This window comes from Cetorhinus maximus, chromosome 15, assembly GCF_964194155.1.
Source record: "Cetorhinus maximus chromosome 15, sCetMax3.hap1.1, whole genome shotgun sequence".
Lineage (NCBI taxonomy): Eukaryota > Metazoa > Chordata > Chondrichthyes > Lamniformes > Cetorhinidae > Cetorhinus > Cetorhinus maximus.
In genome coordinates this window covers 103,822,978-103,843,342 of record NC_135893.1, presented here as the reverse complement: position 1 = coordinate 103,843,342, position 20,365 = coordinate 103,822,978, and the positions used below count along the sequence as shown (strand labels likewise).

The window sequence follows — 20,365 nt, the reverse complement described above, 5'->3', positions numbered from 1 at the left end:
TCCTATACTCAATACATTGATTTATGAAGGCCAGCATGCCAAAAACTTTCTTTACAACCTTGTCTACCTGTGACACCACTTTCAGGGAATTATGTATCTGAACTCCCAGATCCCTTTGTTCCTCCGCACTCCTCAGTGCCCTACCATTTACTGTGTATGTCCTACCTTGGTTTGACCTTCCAAAATGTAACACCTCACACTTTTCCGCATTAAATTCCATCTGCCATTTTCTGGCCCATTTTTCCAGTTGGTCCAGATCTCTCTGCAAGCTTTGAAAGCCTTCCTCGCTGTCCACAATGCCTCCAATCTTAGTGTCATCAGCAAACTTGCTGATCCAGTTCACCACATTATCATCCAAATCATTGATATAGACAACAAACAACAATGGTCCCAGCACAGATCCCTGAGGCACACCACTAGTCACAGACCTCCAGTCTGAGAAGCAATCATCCACTACCACTCTCTGTTTTCTCCCACACAGCCAATTTCGAATCCAGTTTACAACCTCTCCATGGATACCAAGTGTTTGAACCTTCTGAACTAACCTCCCATGTGGGACCTTGTCAAAGGCCTTACTAAAGTCCATGTAGACAACATCCACAGCCTTTCCTTCATCTACTTTCTTGGTAACCTCCTCGAAAAACTCTACAAGGTTCGTTAAACACGACCTACCACGCACAAAGCCATGCTGACTATCCTTAATCAGCCCTTGGCTGTCCAAATAATTATATATACGATCTCTCAGAACACCTTCCAATAATTTACCTACTACTGACGTCAGGCTCACTGGCCTGTAATTACCTGATTTACTTTGGGAGCCTTTTTTAAACAACGGAACAACATGAGCTACCCTCCAATCCTCCGGCACCTCACCTTTTAGAACAGAGATGAGGAGAAACTTCTTTAGCCAGAGAGTGGTGAATCTATGGAATTCATTGCCACAGAAAGCTGTGGAGGCCAGGTCATTGAGTGTATTTAAGACCGAGATAGATAGGTTCTTGATTGGTAAGGGGATCAAAGGTTACGGGGAGAAGGCAGGAGAATGGGGTTAAGAAACTTATCATCCATGATTGAATGGCGGAGCAGACTCGATGGGCCGAATGGCCTAATTTCTGCTCCTATGTCTTATGGTCTTATATAAAGATAATGAATGAGAAACAAAGTTAAGAAATATGTACACTTCAAAAAATAGTTAAATTTGCTTTGACGAGCTTGGGATGAAACTCAACTTTGGTTGGGTGTCCAAGAGGCAAGTTAATTAACTACTGCCCATTTTGTGCTCCTGCCAAAGTTGAATTTCATCCCCTTGAACCTTTTAGCAATGCCTATAGTCTCTACACTTAACTTGCTAGATTCTACCAACATCTCTGCTCCACATGATTACTAACAAACCTTGATTCACGTTTATAGTACATTAGTAATATTATCCTGTTCATCAATAAGGAAACACTTCATTGTAACACAAAGAATTAGAACATATTTTAAATTATGATACATGACAATCATACATTAATCTTTATTAAGTCTGTACATTTTTTCTAGGGGACAGAATTTGACTCCGCCCCTGTTAAAGTCGCTGAGTTCAAATTTGTAAAGTTTGTTACCTGCCTGTGCTCTTGAGCAGCAAAATGATGTAACTGTGAGGCCCCAGTTGAAAGACCTTGCAGAGGCTGGAGTATCGTAATAAATAACTCTGGGAAAGCTTTTCCATGAAAAACCCTGTAAAATCCTTACAATGTATTTAGGAAATTTTAAAAGTGGTATGCTGTATTCTATCATTACCTCTGGAACAATTTCCTAAAACTACTTTGTTATCACACATGCCAAGTATAAAAACTTCCCCTTCTACCAGTGGAAACATGTGATGCATTTCCTTTCAGCATGCAGAGTTTGTGATCCATGCATGAAGGACAGACTCACTTAAACACTAACAGTGCTTTATCGTGACTTTGTATATGGTAGGTCATAGTCTGTTTGAGCACGGTTACCATTCAGATGCTTTTCGTCCATCTTGGGTATGGTTCTCTTTCACAAACACTCTTTGTAGACAAGAGTCAGGCTTGAACGGTGAGAACTACATAATGTTGCACTGTGTAGATCCACAGCAATCCCTTATTAATGCCATTCCGGCTTTGGTAATTGACGGTTTGTTTGAAGGACGTTCAGTAACCATAGACTTCTCTTTTGAAGACTCTGCAACATCAAAACGATGAAAATAAATCAGTGGCATATTGTTTCAAGTAAACAATGTATAAAATGTAATATAACATGTATAAAAACCCAGCCACAAAAATCCACAGTCCTTCCACCAGATTCCCACAATAATTCTGAGGGGATGTTGCAGAAAGGCCACGAGTTAAGTTGAGGATTTCTGTCTGGCCCAAATAAGGCCATCAATTAAGGAGGGAATTTGAACTAGACCGGGGATTCTCTTGCGTCAGGAGTTCCCAAACCCCCAACCTCATACAGTAACATACCCCTAGTATTAGCCTAGATTTATTGCATGAGAGTCTGTTAGCCTCTAGCCACCATTAAAACTAAAATACTACACCTGCTACCTAGAGAACAATTCCTTCTGATCCCTGAACTCTCCAAACAGCTTCCTGTCAACAATTACAAACCGAAGGAGGATATGTAAGGAGAGGCAGACGCAGGATTATTTTCGGTAGAATTAATAGATGGTAACAGAGATAAACCACTACTGGGAGGGCTGCTACAGATCCCCTGGCCAGAGGATCAACTTTACGCTCAACTTAAGAAGTCTTGTTAGAGTGTGCTTGTCAGATTTGAATACTGTATGGTGAGGAGAGGGAAGAAACTATGGATTTCTTCAAGAAGGTGCGCACTGAAAGCAATGGGCCAATATGTACCCACGCAAAGAAAGGGACAAAGTTTAAAGGCACTCCTGCCTGGTTGAACATGACTTCCAAGAAACTCATAGAAAGATGAAATAGTAATTTAAGGCCAGAAAGGAAAATTGGACAGAATTAAGATGGATTCAATACCAAAAGGTATGTCAGGAGTGTAAAAAAGGAAAGAAAATGTCAAAATTTACATGGCAAGTAAAGTGAAGTATAATATTAAAATTTATATTGAGAGAAAAAGAAAAACAAGAGATGGAGTTGGGCTGCTGAAAGTGCAGTTGTGAGGGCAGCTGCTCCTACACAGACTGTAAAAATGCTAAATATGTTCTGGTGAAGAGTCATTCGGACTCGAAACGTTAACTGTGCTCTTCTCCGCAGATGCTGTCAGACCTGCTGAGTTTTTCCAGGTATTTTTGTTTTTGTTTCTAAATATGTTTCGTTGCCTCAGTCTTTAGCAAGGAGCAGACAAATAAATTAATCTGGAAGGGGAGCTAGATAGTGTTGCAGAGATAAGTTGTGACACTATTCACATGACTGGCAGGATGCTTGCTGAACAGTTGTGAAAACGTAAGGTAATTAAATCTCATGGGCCAGAAGATACACCCAAGGGTCTTCAGGGAAAGGGGGAGGTGTGGGGGTCTTGTCAATCAAGAGGGGTCTGGACAGCATGTATCGGGAGAAACTGTTCCCATTGGTGGAAGGATTGAGAACCAGAGGGCACAGATGTAAAGTGATTGGTAAAAGAAGCAATGGAGACATGAGGGAAAACAAGTGGGTAGGATCTGGAATGCACTGCCTGAGAGTGTGATGGAGGCAGGTTCAATCGAGGCATTCAAGAAGGAATTGGATTATTATCTGAATTTGCAGGGTTATGGGGAGAAGGCAGGGGAGTGGCACGAAATGAATTGCTCCTTCAGAGGACCAGCACAGACATGATGAGCAGAATGGCTTCCTTCTGTGCTGCAACCATTCTATGATTTTATTTAGTGCTTTTCTTTTGAGGTGTGACAAAGGACCTAGTATGTTTAAAATAGTAGGTGTAGTGCACTTAAATTTCAGAATTGATACAGTGTCGCTCAAGAGGATGCTACTGAAAAATGTAAAGAGCAGGAGTTGGGGCAATATTTCCCAATGGATATGCACTGGGTTAAGCAATTGAACCCAGAGTATGGTCCAGGGATTGGCATCAGCCCTGGAGAATGTTCCAAGTAGGATGCATTGAGGGTGTATTTTAGGACCTCCTTTACTTAAAATCTACATAAATGATCTGAGTCTAGGAGTCCCAAGCATAATGGCTAAACTTGCAGATGATACAAAGCTAATGAAGGTGGTAGACTGACAGGCTGAACAGGATAAACTACAGGAGGTTTAAATACATTGAGAACCTGTGCAGACAGGCAGAAGATTAAAATGAATGGAGAGACATGCAGAGTGCTTCACATGGGGACAAAATTAAATTAAAGAAGAGTCCATTACTTAAACAGACAGAAAATATTTTGCAAGGAAAATGAAAGCAATCTGGGGATCCAACTGACGACAAATAGAGGCAAAAAAAAAACAATATTTGACAAAGTAAAGCAAATCAGACACTGTAATGTATTAAAAGGTCAATATTGAGATGAATTAGCAAGGCAATTCTGTCACTTTATAAATCACTGGTTGACTGCACTTAAATACTGTGTACAGTTCTCAGGCTATGGTTATAACTCTGGTTTCCCTAGTACAAGGAACACATTGCTGAAGAGGAGTCATAGAGACAGACCGCATACTGACGCAGGAAGAGGCTTCTTTTTATTCATTAGGTGTGGGCATCACTGGCTAGGCCAGCATAGCCTTTTTCCTTTCCTAAAGGGCATTGGTGAACCAGATGGGTTTTTATGACAATCAACAACGGTTTCATGGTTGTCATTAGACTTTTAATTCCAGATTTTTATTGAATTCAAGTTCCGCCATCCGCCGTGGTGGGATTCAAACCCGGGTCCCCAAAGCGTTACCCTGGATCTCTGGATTACCAGTCCAGTGACGATACCACTACACCACCACTTCCCCTATTCGGCCCGTCAAGTCCAAGCCAGCTCTCTGTAGATCAGTCTAGTCCGGCCAATTCCCCGCTCTATGCCCGTAGCCCTGCAAGTTCATTTCCCTCAAGTGCCTATCCAATTTCCTTCCGTTAACATAGAAAGATTTAATTAAGAAAGGCAAACATTTCTACTAAAGACAAAGAAAAACTCTGCTTCTGAGTAACAGCATAAGAAATAGGCCATACAACCCCTCAAGCCTGCTCTGCCATTCAGTAAGGTCTCGATTGATCTTCCGCCTTCAATTCCACTTTTCCTTTCTATCCTATTTCCATAACATCCAAAAATTTAATAAATGTTGAATATACTTATCAGTTGAGCATCCACAATTAAAGATTCACGAACGTCTGAGTGAAGAAACTCCTCTTCACCTCAGTCGAAAATATCTAGTCTCTTATCCTGAGACTACGACCCCCGAATTCTAGTCTCTCTAGCCAAGGGAACGGCCTCTCAGCATCTACCCTTCAAGCCCTCTCAGAATTTTATACATTTCAATGAGTTTGGATCTCATTATTCTAAATTCTAGAGAATATAGGTCCATTCTGCTCAATCTCTGCTAAGAGGACAATACTCTCATCCCAAGAATCAACCTCGTGAACCTTTGCTGGACCAACCCTAAGGCAAGGATATCCTTCTTTAGGTAAGGAAATCAAAACTGTACACAGTACTCCAGGAATGGTCACACCAAGTGCTCTACAATTGCAGCAAGAGTTCCTTATTCTTATACTCCAACCCCCCTTGCCAGAAGGGCAAACATACCATTATCCTTCCTAATTGCTTGCTGTATTTTATGTTACCTTTCACAAGGTCACCCAAGCCCCATGCATCACAAGTGCTCACCTGTCTTTGATGATCAGAATGACTGCGGGACCCTGAGAGGGAGGGATTGGATTATAAGAAACAAGTACATAAACTGAGCATGTTCACATTGGAAGAGAGAAGGTTGAAAGTTGTCCTGATTGCTGCTTTTAGGATTCTAAAGGAACTAGATGCTTAAACAATGACCAGCTGTTTCATCTTATCCAGAACAATAGAAGTAGAAAACACAGCCTCAGGTGAAGCAATACTCAAAATGAATCTGTGTAAATATTGGCCTGAATCTTCCACAAAGCGGGAATCATTGTCGGGCTGCCACTCTGCTCGAACTTTCTCCTGCCTTGACACTGCTCCACATTTCTGGCCAAGTCTTCCGATTTCTCCAGAAATGCGGAGCGCAGCGTGCCTCAGAGAACACCATCGCAGTGCTGTAGCTTCAGAAGGAAAGACCGGACATGTCCTCTTTTTACAGCACTAGCTGCCGTAAGGTAAGTTTAAATGTTCAGTGTGAATGTTAGTGAATGGGTGAAGGGGTGAGTGGATGAATGAGTGAATGGGGTAGGGTAGGTAGGTAGGTGGAGTATATGGGTAGGTAGGTAGGTGGAGTATATGGGTAGGGTGAGCAAGGGAAGTGTATAGGGTGGGTGAGATAAGTGGATAGGGTGGCATTTAGGTGAGGTGATAAGTGGATGAGATGGGAGGTAGGTTGGATGGCAAGTGGATGTGATGGTAGGGCGGTAAGTGGGTAGGGGACAGGTTGGAAGGATAACAAGTGGGTGAGGTGGCAGGCGGGTGAGGTGGCAGGTGGGGCAGGGGCTGTCAGGTTGGACACTTGTCAGGTCGGGTCAGGGTGTAGACTGGGGGTCAAGGGGAAAGGCAGGGGGGTCAGTGTGAGTGATTGAAGTGTAAGTTCTGTAGTTACCCAGGAGTTAGACTAGGATTTTTCTGTCTAACATTTCCTGGGTAACTATTCAGATAAGTCCCACGGAACTTTCGGAAGTCTCCAATTTTAACTCAGAGTCGGAGACATTTGTGGAGGGTCCAGGGGAGCAGGGGAATTGCCCATCGGAAGTTCAAACTTCCCGGGCGATTCCCATGTAGATCAGCGCGTCTGGATTTCCGCGGGGTCCTGATGCACATCCTGGGTCTATGTCCAGTCTCTGACGAGCCAGAGATCGGAAGGTCTGGGCCATAATTTCAATGAGAAAATGATAGATCTAGAAAAGAGACATACACTAGAGAGAAGATGTATTTCTGGAAAGAGAAGGGATCGTGTGAGGGCAGTGGAGAGCAAGTGGGATTTAGTTGGATCTACACATGCTATAATTACCTCAACTGCTCCTTTGTAACACTTTTGGCAAACTGTTGACATTCTGGGAGACAGCTCCCACAGTTCTCAACACTACCTTTGTGTATAATATTATTGCTTCCAGAGGTCAATAGGCCACCTGAAGACCACCCTCTGTTATAATTGTAGCAAAGCTGTGGAATGTGAGTTCCATAATATCCCTTAGAACTTTTACGTCTGTTTATAGAACTTCCTGTGGTGTACCTTAGATCATTTTAGGGTTAATTTTCTTCCATTGGAATAGCAGAAGACTCTATTAATATAACTGAAACTCACTCCAACAGTAAATAAAAATCATGAGACCACAAGGGTCTTGAAACCAACCATTTAAGAAAATCAATTGCTAGGTTTCAAAATTGTGAAGTATCCTCTCAGGTAAAATCATCTTCCATCCGTTTTCTCCCTGAAGCAACATAGCCATAATCGCCGTACTTACGTATCTATCATACTGGGTCAGCTCAGTGTTTCTTGCAAGCAAAATATAAAATCAAACTACGTCTAAATAAAATCAAGTGTTTAGTTTGAACTCACTCAATTCAACACATTTATTTAGAGAAGTTTGAAGTTTGAATTGAATAACTCCTGATAAGGAAGGACATGCCTAATGAGAAGCACAAATGGGACTCCGTCAGCCTACTTGTCAAAGGAAAGGTCCTTCCTTCCTTCTCAGACCAATATTTTAGTCAGATTGGAGCTGATTTTGTAATCACTATTACGTTGCTTTCCCTACATTTGTCTTTAAACTTAAACATTTATTATTGTCAATATTTTAATACATTGCAGAGTTATACAGCTGTCCAGCTCGTTTTGACATGTCATATAGAATTTGGGAATATTTTAACATTTATGGGCAAGGCAAAGAACAATCAATAACAAATCTGCCACCAGTTTTAGAGTGAAGTCGATGGAAAAGAAAATCAGACCAGGGTTTAAAGTGGGCTTTTACTTTGTGTACTTAACATTGTGTGACAATTCATTCCATGTCTATTGAGACTAGAAGGACCAAGAATTGGTAATTGTCCTAAAAGGAAATTTGGAAATGGATTGATTGTCCCAGTTTCAGGACAACTTAACCATATTATGTCACGGAACAAAAACAGAATTACCTGGAAAAACTCAGCAGGTCTGGCAGCATCGGTGGAGAAGAAATCAGTTGACGTTTCAAGTCCTCATGACCCTTCGGCAGAACTGAGTATAGTTAGGAGAGAGGTGAAATATAAGCTGGTTTAAGGTGGGAGGCGGGGGAGAGAGAAGTTGAGGGTGGGGTGGTTTAGGGATAAGCAAGCAGTGATAGGAGCAGAGAAGCAAAAGATGTCACAGTCACGGACTCATTCTAGGCTATTAGAAAACTTTGATTTTGAATAATGCAATATCTTACATGTTTCATTATTTCGAGAATAATGGATAGCTGGGAGTGATTACAAAGCAGCTCTCTCATCTCAGCTTTCAGATGATTGATCAACCACAATAATTTTCACCTGACACTCAGAATTAGATTACAGCCTTGAAATAACTCTGAGGCGTCCAGTATTTTAATAACAGTGTGCTCTCTCAATCATTTAATTTAATTTTGAATCTGACCTTTTGCCACCTGTTGCTATTGTGATGGATGACAACCATGCTATCAATGCACAATGGCGCATGAAGGAGTAATAACCAAAAGTATATTCAAATAACAATCAAAACTTGTGTACCAAGAAATTATAGCCAGTATATAAATGTTATAATTGTTATATTTATAGTTTTTGTTCAATTTTTCTTTTCATGAAGTTCAGGGACGCCAGTGCTGCATTACAGAATACTTATCCACTTCACGCCCAACCAATGACCTCTTCAAACACTCCATAGCCGTAGCCAGTATAGCACAGGCCAAATACAGAGTAAAACTCCCATCTATTCAACCCAAATAATACTCTTTAACCCCAACCTCAAAAGAACACCCATGACCACAACAGTGATTTTTAAATATATATCTCTTTCACATTTTGGTATTTCAATGAAGCTGCTAATTCATCTAGTGACAAAAAATCAAGATGTTCAAGATTCCTAAGCAGCTGCAATTGCAAGTATATTTTTCAGTGGGTAATCTGAAGCAGTGATTCTCAAACTGGGGGCTGCTGGCCCCTTGGGTTATAAATGGACTTTCCAGGGTGTCCAAGAGCTAAATCGCTTCAGTCACAAGATTGATGCAAAACATATTGAAATAAAAATGTCTCTAACTGAGGACCACTTGAATACAATAGATTTAACATTAACGTTAACATTAACCTCCCCCCAACCTCGATTAGCATTATCTCTCTGTGCATTAATTAGCTGGAAAGGGCCAGACAGGAACAGAGGTTCATATTAATTGGTTCTTTAACGCGTCAATCATATGACCCACTAGTGGGTTCGGTTTGTGAAGAGGAACAGACCAAATTGTATTTTAAAAGCTAGTCTTTGGCTTTACTCAATGGAAGAAATACTGGAATGCACTTATATATAATTAACGTTTAATTATTTTATATACACACTTGCATATATATTTATATATATAATTTTAAAAAAATGTTTATATATGTTCCTGTGCCTCTTTCTGACTGGTCAGCAACCAATCACTGGTGACTTTTGATTGGATTAAATAGCTGTCAATCATTTACAAGTGCCATTTTCAACCCTCACACTAAGCAGGAGACACACCCATCTCACAGGTAAATAACCTGTTTGCTTGAAAGCATTATTACAACATTCCTTACTTGCAGCACTTTTGTATTATAAAGTGTTATAGTTTAGAAGCGGGGTCCTTGATTACTAATCCTTTTGAAATGGGGTCCTTCCATCAAAACATGTTTGAGAACCAGTGATCTGGAGGACTAATATAGTCTTGGCTGAACACAGATTTCATGCTGTTATTTTGAAACTGCCAATTTAAATCTATGCAAAGCCCTGCTTATTTGTAATGTTTTGTATATTCCATTTACAGGTTTAAAGTACAGGGCTCTCTCCCCCCGCCCCCCCCCACCACCCACCCCTTTCAGGGCAGCAGCTGCATGCACGGACTCCCTAAAAAGGTGTTAATGCTGCGCTGATCAGTTCCTCCAATGATGAGTTGAATGAGTATATAAGGTCAAATAGAATGGGATGTTAAAGAGTTAGAGGTTACAGGCTCAAGTAGGCAAATGTTCCTTAGGAGATGTTTCTTACGCTGTTAGGTCAGGGTGTGGAAGGTGTTGTATTTGGATGCAAGCAAACTATGATTGAAGTGTGAGGATCAAAGAATATTCAAGAGTTTTGTGTGATTATTATTGAGGATCAGGGACTATGTATGTAGAACTTTCCCCAGGAGATGAAATAGAAGGGTTGGAGTTCAAGGCAGTGTACATTGGACCTTGTCTGGATCAGCAGCAGGCTCGATAGGCTAAATGAGTTCTTCTCCTCCCACTTCTTTGATGTTTTCACTATCAAAATGTTAATCGGTTTTCAAAACATAAGAAATAGGAACAGGAGTAGACCAGTTCCTTGAGCTGCTCCACCATTTTGTATGATCATAGCTGATCTTCTACCTCAACTTCACTTTTCCAGCTGCTCCCTAAATCCCTTGATTCCCTGGGAGATCAAAAATCTATTGATCTCAGTCTTAAATATGCTTAATGATGGAGCATCCACAACCCTCCAGGGTAGATAAATCTAAAGATTCACAAGACCGTGCATGAAGAAATATCGCCTCAACTCAGCCCTAAATGATTGACCCCTTATCCTGGGGCTGTATCCCCATGTTCTAGATTCCCCAACCAGGGGAAATAACCTCTCAGTCCACCCCATCAAGCCCCTTCAGAATCTAGTATGTTTCGATTAGGTCATCTCTCATTCTTCCAAACTCCAGAGAGTATAGGCCCAATTTATTCAGCCTCACATCACAGGACAACCCTCTCATCCCAGAAACCAATCCAATGAACCTTCACTGCACTGCCTCCAAGGCCAGTATGTTCTTTCCAAGACGGGGAGATAAGAACACCCTACGGTGCTCCAGGTCTGATATCACCAAATCCCTGTACAATTGTAGCAAAACTTCCTTTTCCTAGTACTCCAACCCCCCTGCAATAAAGGCCAAAATGCCATTTGCCTTCCTAGCTGCTTGCTGTAGCTGCTTGCCACCTTTGTGTTTCCTTTTATGAGTATACCCAAGGCTCTTCAGACACAAACATTTAAAAAATTCCTGCCATTTAAAAAACATTGTTTTTTTCCATTTTTACTACCAAAGTGAACAACCTCACACTTCCCCAATTATACTCCATCTGCCACCTTGTTGCCCACTTAGTTAACCTGTCTATATCTCTTTGGACCCTCTTTGTGTCCTCCTCACAGCTTACATTCCTACCTAATTTTATATCATTAGCAAACTTAGGTATATTACTCTTGGTCTCTTCCTTTAAGTCATTAATATAGATTGTAAATAGCTGAGGCCCCAGCATTGATCCTTGTGACACTTCAATAGTTATAGCTTGTCAATTTTAAAATGCCCCATTTATCCCTACTCTTTGTTTTCTGTCTGTTAACCAATTCTCCGTCCATGCTATTATATTACCATCAATTCCAGGAGCCCTTATCTTGCATATTAACCTTTTGTGTGACCCCATAGAGAATGTTTTTGGAAATCCAAGTATAGTACATCTACTCAGGAGGTCTTGTGGTGCACGGGTTGGCGTCCCTACCTCTGGGCCAGAAGCTCCGGGTTCAAGTCGCACTCCGGGACTTGATGGCCACAGAAGGTGTGTTCATAATGTGGCCAAACAGGTTGATTATCAGCTTGTAAATCCGTCCAATACCCCTGATGGCAGGCGGTAGGAGTGGGAGCGTTTCCTGGTTAGCCATACAGCAGAAGGCAATGGCAAACCACTGCAGTATTTTGCCAAGCATAATCATGGACCAATCCAATGGAAGCCCATAGTCACCAACAAACTCTTAGGGCATGGTACCTGAAGGAGGACGAGTACATCTACCGGTTCCCCTTTATCTACCCTACATTCTCAAAAAACTAATAAATTTGTCAAACATGATTTCCATGTTAACTTTGTCTAAACTTACTATTATTTCCTAAGTGATTTGTTAAGACTTCCTAATAATAGACTCCAGCACTTTTTCTGATCTGGCTAACTGGCCTGTAGTTGCCAGTTTTCTCACTCCCTCCTTTCTTGAATAGCAATGCTACATTTGCTAACTTCCAATCTGATGGGACTATTCAAGAATTTAAGGGATTTTGGAAAATTATTATCTGTGCATTCACTATCATATTTCTACAGCTACCTGTCTTAACAGCCTAGGATGTAGATTGTCAGGTCCTGGGGATTTGTTGGATTTTAGTCCCTTGAGTTTCTCCAGTACTTTTTCTCTGCTGATAGTAATTATCTGAAGTTCCTCACTCTTACTAGCTTCTTTATTAATACAAGTGTAGTACTTGTCACTTACCTGCAGGCGCTTTAGTTACATTTTTCAGTGGTCTTAACTTAGATTGGACAAATTCTTCCATTTCCTTGTCCTCTTCTCTTTCCCTGTAGAAAGTGAGTCATTTTTACCCCTCACACAATATATACGAATATGTGTTTTAGTTGGTTTGTGGTGAATTTCTATGTTCATTAAGACGTGGAACATCAGTGACAGTAAATGGAACAAGGTTTACTGTTTGTACCCTGTATCAGCATAAAAGCAAAATACTGCGGATGCTGGAAATCTGAAATAAAAACCAAAAATGCTGGAAAAACTCAGCAGATCTGACAGCATCCGTGGAGTGAGAAACAGAGTTAATATTTCGAGTCCGTGTGACTCCTCTTCAGAGCCAGAGTCATACAGACTCGAAACGTTAACTCTGCTTCTCCCTGTATCAGCATCCTCAGCTAGGTACTGCATGGTTTCAATGCAGGGCAAAATGTCAACCTGAGCAAGGGTTTTAACCCTGAGCTTAATTGAGCACCATACTTAGAAGCTGGCAGATTGTAGATTAACCTGGAACTTACCAGCCATTGTTTAAACTTTACATTTCATTCTCAGAACAGTTATCGTGCATTACTTGAGAATAGTAAACATTGTCTCAACTCTCTATTCATTTTTGGAAGCTTGCAAAAATGACAAAGGTGTTATGATAATATGGGACACTGCGTCCAGCACTCTGCATTTTCAGCAATCTGCACTGTCCTAATAATGTGCCCTCCCCCATCAGGCAACCCTTTAATGCATAGCAAAGTATATTATTTACATTTTAACTTTCATCTCTATTTTCTTAAAGTCCCTTTTTCCAAACTTTCCCTTTATATTCATTGTCAGTTCAAAGTACGCTGTTCTAGACGTTCTTTCTGCTCCTATATCTCAACCATATCAAATCAAGAATCATTGCATCCTCTTATATCATGAGGAATGGGGTCCTATATTTTGTGTCAAGGCATCAGTTTAAACGTGAACGTGCTTTGTACCTTTTAAGCTGTGTTTGATTTGCTGCTCTGAATGAGTTTGAGGGATGCATTTTTTGAAAGCTAGATTTGATGCTGACTTTGTCACAGTCAGCTGAACTCACTGTAGGCGCAGGGAGGCCAGAAATTCCATTAGCCAGTCAGCAATGAACGTCTACATCGCCATCAAATTTACAGTGAAGGTTAGTGTAGGACCTAGTGAAGCACCTTGTTATTTTTGATCTTCCAAATAGAAATAATTGTAAATAATAGAATTCACTGTACACTATTTGCAACTTCACTAAAAAAAAAAATCAATAAATGTTTCTAGTGTATATATAGGTTTATAATGTAAGTCATTTTCTGAGTATGTTAATTATTGCACTGACTGAAGAAGAGGAAACCTTGTGGCAGCGCATTAAATCCCTGCTCAGTCTAAGTACAGTGACCAGATTTCAGCTCTCAGTTTGAGCCCTGGGTTTCCTATGGGTGTTGTCAAGGCATACTCCTGTTCGCAGGCAATGAGGGCTCACTTACATAAGAAGAGTAGTCGAGTGGTCAGAGGGGTGGTCAGGTGGTCAGAGGGGTGGTCGGGTGGTCAGAGGGCGTAATTAGTTTGGGGAGGCTCTCAGGTTGGGTCAGGTGGGTAGTCTGGTGGTTTGGGGCTGGTTGAGTAGTTGTGGGGGGGTGTTCGGGTTGGGACAGGAGGGTAGTCAGATTGGAGGGGTAATTGTATAATTGGGAGGTAGTCGGATCTGGCTGCAGGAGTGTAGGCAGGTTTGCTCTTTGGTGTAGTCAAGTGGTCAGAGGTTAGTCAGGTTGTGGGGTAGTCGAGGGGTCATGGGGGTTGATTGGGAGTGTCAGCTGTGTAGTTAGCCAGGTATTAGACTGAGTTTTAATCTGTCTAACATATCTAGGCAAGTCCCCCAGATCTGTTCCAATTCGCCAACTACCTCCAAGTCAGAGACATTCGCAGAGGGTCCCAGGGAACAGGGGAAGTTTAAACTTCCTGGGCCATTCCCATGTAGATCTGTCAGGACTTCCCCAGGGTCTTGCGTGCATCTTAGGTCGTATGTCCAGTCTCTGGAAGATTTGGCCCATTCTAGAGTAACAACCCAAAACATTGCAGTCTGTAACACAGGGCAGGATTTTCCAGGGTGCAGTGTTCCCTGCCCCCCCACCATCCCGCCCCCCTCAACTAAAAAGTTGGTTGGAAGCCCACCCACATAAAAAGCCGCTGCCCCACAGCTATTTTACGCTCGGTGGGCATGAATTGCCTCAGGGTGAGACTTCCGCCCCCATCATTGGAGGGCGCCTGCCTTGGAGAGCTGCCGACCAATCCGATTGGCTAGCTATAGTCCCAGCAGCACCAGTATCGAGCGGTGGCCACTACTGGGACTACAGCCAGTCCTCAATGAAGAAGAAGAGGTTATTGGAGGCCGGACTGAAGTTAAGTCCAGTGTATCGGTGGGCCCTGGCTGGCAGCAAGAGGGGTAGGGAGCTGGGTTTGACAGGCCGGGGGAGGGGTTAAAGGAGAAAGTGTGATCTTGGTGGGAGGGGGAGTTGGGGGGAAATGCCTCTGATGGGCAAAGCAGACACCCAAAAAGAGGTCCCCCTGACCTCCGACCTGACACTGGCTCGCCCATTAAAAGCTGCTGTTCTGCCTACCCAGCGTGGGCCGCCCCCAGCCACAGGTAAATCACACTGGGGCTGAATGAGGCACTGAAGGGGCCATCAATTGGCCACAAGGGTCTCAAAAGGTCCAAGAGCCTCCCTGCCCCCCGTAAAATGGGAGACAGGTCGGGGGTGGGGGAGAGGTTGGGAAGGTGGTGGTAGGCCAAGCACTGCACTTTGAGCCCTCTCCCCGTCTTCAAACATGCCATCGGGGACCCTAAAGCCAGCCCATGAGGTTTAGCCATTCAACTGGTTTTCTCAATTTTAAAGAAAGATATTTGAAACAAATTCAACTTATAACAATTTGTCAATTACCCATATGGCCGGCAGTCTCCAAAAAACACTACTGTCACTGTCAATAAAGCTACAGGAATAAACTCTGTTGCAAATTTTTATCATATTGCAAATGATTAATGGAGATTCTGGGGTATGTCTACAGTCTTTCAATTGTACACCAAGTGTGGTATATGACAAAATCTTTCTGTTGCCTATCCCACTGAGATAAACTCACCGTGTCAGGTCTGGCTGCAGGAGTGTAGGCGGGTCTGCCACTATTGAACTTCTTTACACCTCCCCAGCAGAGAGGACAATCTAACAAAGTGCTCAGAGCTTACAGTATACTTACCAACTTAACATGAGTTGGAGATAAAGTACTTACTAGACCACACCTAGAAAAATTCAAATATTTGTTTGGATAGAAATGTTCAAACCAGCATTTTTCAGAAGTGATACATATTTGACTAATAAAATTTAAAATCAGAAAACCCCCAAAGTGATATGAACAACAAGTGGCCTGAACTGTCCATACACATGAATAACATGCTTCAGGTTAAGGGGAAGAGGAACTTTTCTTTGCACTGCAATTGATGCTGGTACGCTATCTAAATTTGGTAACAACACCATGAGGTTGAAGTCACAGATCCCATTGCTCAATGTTCATGAACTGTTAAAATACATGACATTATTTGAGAAGGACTGAATCTCTTTTTTTTCTCCACTTACGAGTTAAGAACCTGTGTCCTTACAAGAGGCGATGAAAGCAAACAGATAGAAAACAAATCATAAATAAATAAGGTACTCTGTCAGCATCCAACTTTTTACCTTAGTCTCTCCACCTCTGCGTCTTCCACCAGAAAGTCCCTTTTCTCTACTAATTTCTGGATTTTCTGGATCAGTATATCCTCTTTTTGCTTGTCTTCTTTGTATTTTTCCTTTTCTGTAATAAATATTGATCAGAAAGTGAAGTTAAGACCATGTCACTATCTTACTTCAACACAGACTTATAGTTACAGCGAGGAACTAAATATAAATCCAAAATTGACTACTCTAAAGCTGATCTAGTAATTTACTTCCTTCCACAGCCATGATTTCCAATTTTACCACCCACACAACTGGTCTGTCACAGATCCCTGATTGTAATTCTGGTTGGGTTTCGGGCAGAGTTGAAAAGTAATTTGCAGCTCCAGGAGCGAGGCCTGAGGTTACATGTTTCATTTTTAAACAATTATTCACGGGATGTGTGTTCCGCTGGCTGGGCCAGCATTTATTGCCCATATAAATATAAAAACAAAAAGCTAAAAGCTACTGCGGATGCTGGAAATCCAAAACAAAAACAAAATTACCTGGAAAAACTCAGCAGGTCTGGCAGCATCGGTGGAGAAGAAAACAGTTGACGTTTCGAGTCCTCGTGACCCTTCAACAGAACTGAAGTATAGTTAGGAGAAAGGTGAAATATAAGCTGGCCTAAGGTGGGGGGCGGGGGGAGAGAGAAGTTGAGGGTGGGGTGGTTGTAGGGATAAGCAAGCAGTGATAGGAGCAGATAATCAAAAGATGTAACAGACAAAAGGATCAAAGAGGTGTTGAAGGTGGTGATATTATCTAAGAAAAGTGCTAATTAAGAATGAGTGGCAGGACACTCAAGGTACAGCTCTAGTGGGGGTGGGATGGAAAGACTAACAAAGTATTAGTTGTAGATTTAAAAATAATGGAAATAGGTGGGAAAAGAAGAATCTATATAAATTATTGAAAAAAAAAGGGGGAGGGGGAAGAAATGGGGTGGGGAAGGGGGGAGGGAGTTTAAGATCTAAAGTTGTTGAATTCAATATTCAGCCCGGAAGGCTGTAAAGTGCCTAGTCAGAAGATGAGGTGCTGTTCCTCCAGTTTGCGTTGGGTTTCACTGGAACAATGCAGCAAGCCAAGGACAGACATGTGGGCAAGAGAACAGGGTGGAGTGTTAAAATGGCAAGCGACAGGGAGGTTTGGGTCTTTCTTGCGGACAGACCGCAGGTGTTCTGCAAAGCGGTCGCCCAGTTTGCGTTTGGTCTCTCCAATGTAGAGGAGACCGCATTGGGAGCAACGAATGCAGTAGACTAAGTTAGGGGAAATGCAAGTGAAATGCTGCTTCACTTGAAAGGAGTGTTTGGGCCCTTGGACGGTGAGGAGAGAGGAAGTGAAGGGGCAGGTGTTGCATCTTCTGCGTGGGCATGGGGAGGTGCCATAGGTGGGGGTTGAGGAGTAGGGGGTGATGGAGGAGTGGACCAGGGTGTCCCGGAGGGAACGATCCCTACGGAATGCCGCCGGGGGGGGTGAAGGGAAGATGTGTTTGGTGGTGGCATCATGCTGGAGTAGGCGGAAATGGCGGAGGATGATCCTTTGAATGCGGAGGCTGGTGGGGTGATAAGTGAGGACAAGGGGGACCCTATCATGTTTCTGGGAGGGAGGAGAAGGCGTGAGGGCGGATGCGCGGGATATGGGCCGGACACGGTTGAGGGCCCTGTCAACGACCGTGGGTGGAAAACCTCGGTTAAGGAAGAAGGAGGACATGTCAGAGGGGCTGTTTTTGAAGGTAGCGTCATCAGAACAGATGCGACGGAGGCGAAGGAACTGAGAGAATGGGATGGAGTCCTTACAGGAAGCGGGGTGTGAGGAGCTGTAGTCGAGGTAGCTGTGGGAGTCGGTAGGCTTGTAATGGATATTGGTGGTCAGTCTATCATCAGAAATTGAGACAGAGACCTCTCTAGAGCTGTACCTTGAGTGTCCTGCCATCCATTCTTAATTAGCACTTTTCTTAGATAATATCACCACCTTCAACACCTCTTTGATCCTTTTGTCTGTTACATCTTTTGATTATCTGCTCCTATCACTGCTTGCTTATCCCTACAACCACCCCACCCTCAACTTCTCTCTCCCCCCGCCCCCCACCTTAGACCAGCTTATATTTCACCTCTCTCCTAACTATACTTCAGTTCTGCCGAAGGGTCATGAGGACTCGAAACGTCAACTGTTTTCTTCTCCACCGATGCTGCCAGACCTGCTGAGTTTTTCCAGGTAATTCTGTATTTATTGCCCATCCCTAGTTGCCCTTGAGAAGATGGTGGTGAACTGCCTTCTTGAACCACTGCAATCCATGTGGTGTAGGTACACCCACAGTGCTGTTAGGGAGGGGGTTCCAGGATTTTGACCCAGCAACAGTGAAGGAACAGTGATATATTTCCAAGTCAGGATGGTGAGTGGCCTGGAGGGGAACTTCCAGGTGCTGGTGTTCAAATGTGTTTGCTGCCCCCTTGTCCTTCTAGATGGTCATGGGTTTGGAAGGTGCTGTCGAAGAAGCCTTGGTGAATTCCTGCAGTGCATCTTGTAGATGGTACACACTGCTGCTACTGTATGTCAATGGTAGGGGAATGAATGTTTGTGGATGTGATGCCAATCAAGCGGGGCTGCTTTGTCCTGGATGGTGTCAAGCTTCTTGAGTTTTGTGGGAGCTGCACTCATCCAAGAAAGTGGGGAGTATTCCATCACACTCCTGACGTGCGCCTTGTAGATGGTGGATAGGCTTTGGGGAGTCAGGAAGTAAATTATTCACTGCAGGGTTCCTAGCCTCTGACCTGCTCTTGTAGCCACAGTATTTATAATGGCTAGTCCAGTTCAGTTTCTGGTCAAAGGTAACCGCCAGCATGTTGAGAGTGGGGAATTCAGTGATGGTAATACCTTTTAATGTCAAGGGGCGATGGTTAGATTCTCTCTTGTTGGAGGTGGTCATTGCCTGGCACTTGTGTGGCGTGAATGTTAGTTGCCACTTGCCAGCCCAAGCCTGGATATTGTTCAGGTCTTGCTGCATTTGGATATGGACTGCTTCAGTATCTGAGGAGTCGCAAATGGTGCTGAACATTGTGCAATCATCAGCGAACATCCCCACTTCTGACCTTATGATGGAAGGAAGGTCATTGATGAAGCAGCTGAAGATGGTTGGGCCGAGGACACAGCCCATCAGCCGACTTTCAGCCTGCAGCAGGTGGAAAGTAGTGAAAAATTGCACGTTCTCGAGGCCACCGGCCAACGGGAGGCAGGTGGTGGAATCAGCTGCACCATCTCACGGTGGTCTCAGGCTGAGGCAGGGTAGGGAAGGTGAGTCGAGGACAGGAGAATTCTTGAGGTCCAGAGCAGAACTCATGCTTCTCCCAGCCCCTCAAAGGATAGCTAACAACTTCTGCTTTCTGCCTCTTCTTCTTCCTAATAGTGACTGTTTTTCACCTGGTGGGAAAGCATTGGGAGCTTCCCTGTGCAGGCCTCAGTTAAAATTGCAGCTGGGTGCTGATGAAGTCATCAAGATGCAGCATGCATAGGTAAAGAAGGACCCCGCCAACTCTGGACATGTATCCCCGCCTGTCTGGTTGGGCAGCTTAAAGTCTGGAACAGTGGGATCCTGGGGATTTTTGGGCAGGTAAGTTTCCTGAGTAATCTTAGGAACCCCCCCTGCTCAGTTTCCACTCAGTTAAAATCACCCCCAAAGTCACACTGAAGAGCTAATGGCAACACATTTCTTGTTAGGGTTGCCAACTGTGATTAAATGTATTCCCGGAGGTTTCATAACATGACCTGCCCCCACACTCCAGCCATTAGTCGGCCAGCACATCCACCCTTGTATAATAAAACCAAAATACTGTGGATGCTGGAAATTTGAAATAAAAACAGAGAATGCTGGAAAAACTCAGCAGATCTGGCAGCATCTGTGGAGAGAGGAATTGAGTTAACGTTTCAAGTCCGTATGACCCTTCTTCGGAACCCTATCCATGTGATGCGCTACCTTCACGGACATCCATCCCTGTCACATACTGTCTTCCTACGCCAATTGGAAAGCAAAAAGACTCATTACCCAACTGGATGATG

The 20,365-nt window shown here is 43.1% G+C and overlaps 1 protein-coding gene across 1 annotated transcript in view; it reads right to left on the bottom strand.

The window, feature by feature from the left end:
• Positions 1–1,140: 1,140 nt before the first annotated feature.
• The window catches only part of LOC144691075 (bMERB domain-containing protein 1-like), a 121,969-nt gene continuing 102,744 nt past the window's right edge, over positions 1,141–20,365 (bottom strand). The window contains exons 4-6 of the mRNA XM_078559128.1: positions 16,301–16,415; positions 12,552–12,634; positions 1,141–2,193 (exon numbers count right to left, since the gene is read on the bottom strand). Of these exons, the coding sequence (XP_078415254.1) occupies positions 2,075–2,193; positions 12,552–12,634; positions 16,301–16,415 (317 nt within the window). The 3' untranslated portion in view covers positions 1,141–2,074. The remainder of the gene's footprint in view (positions 2,194–12,551; positions 12,635–16,300; positions 16,416–20,365) is intronic.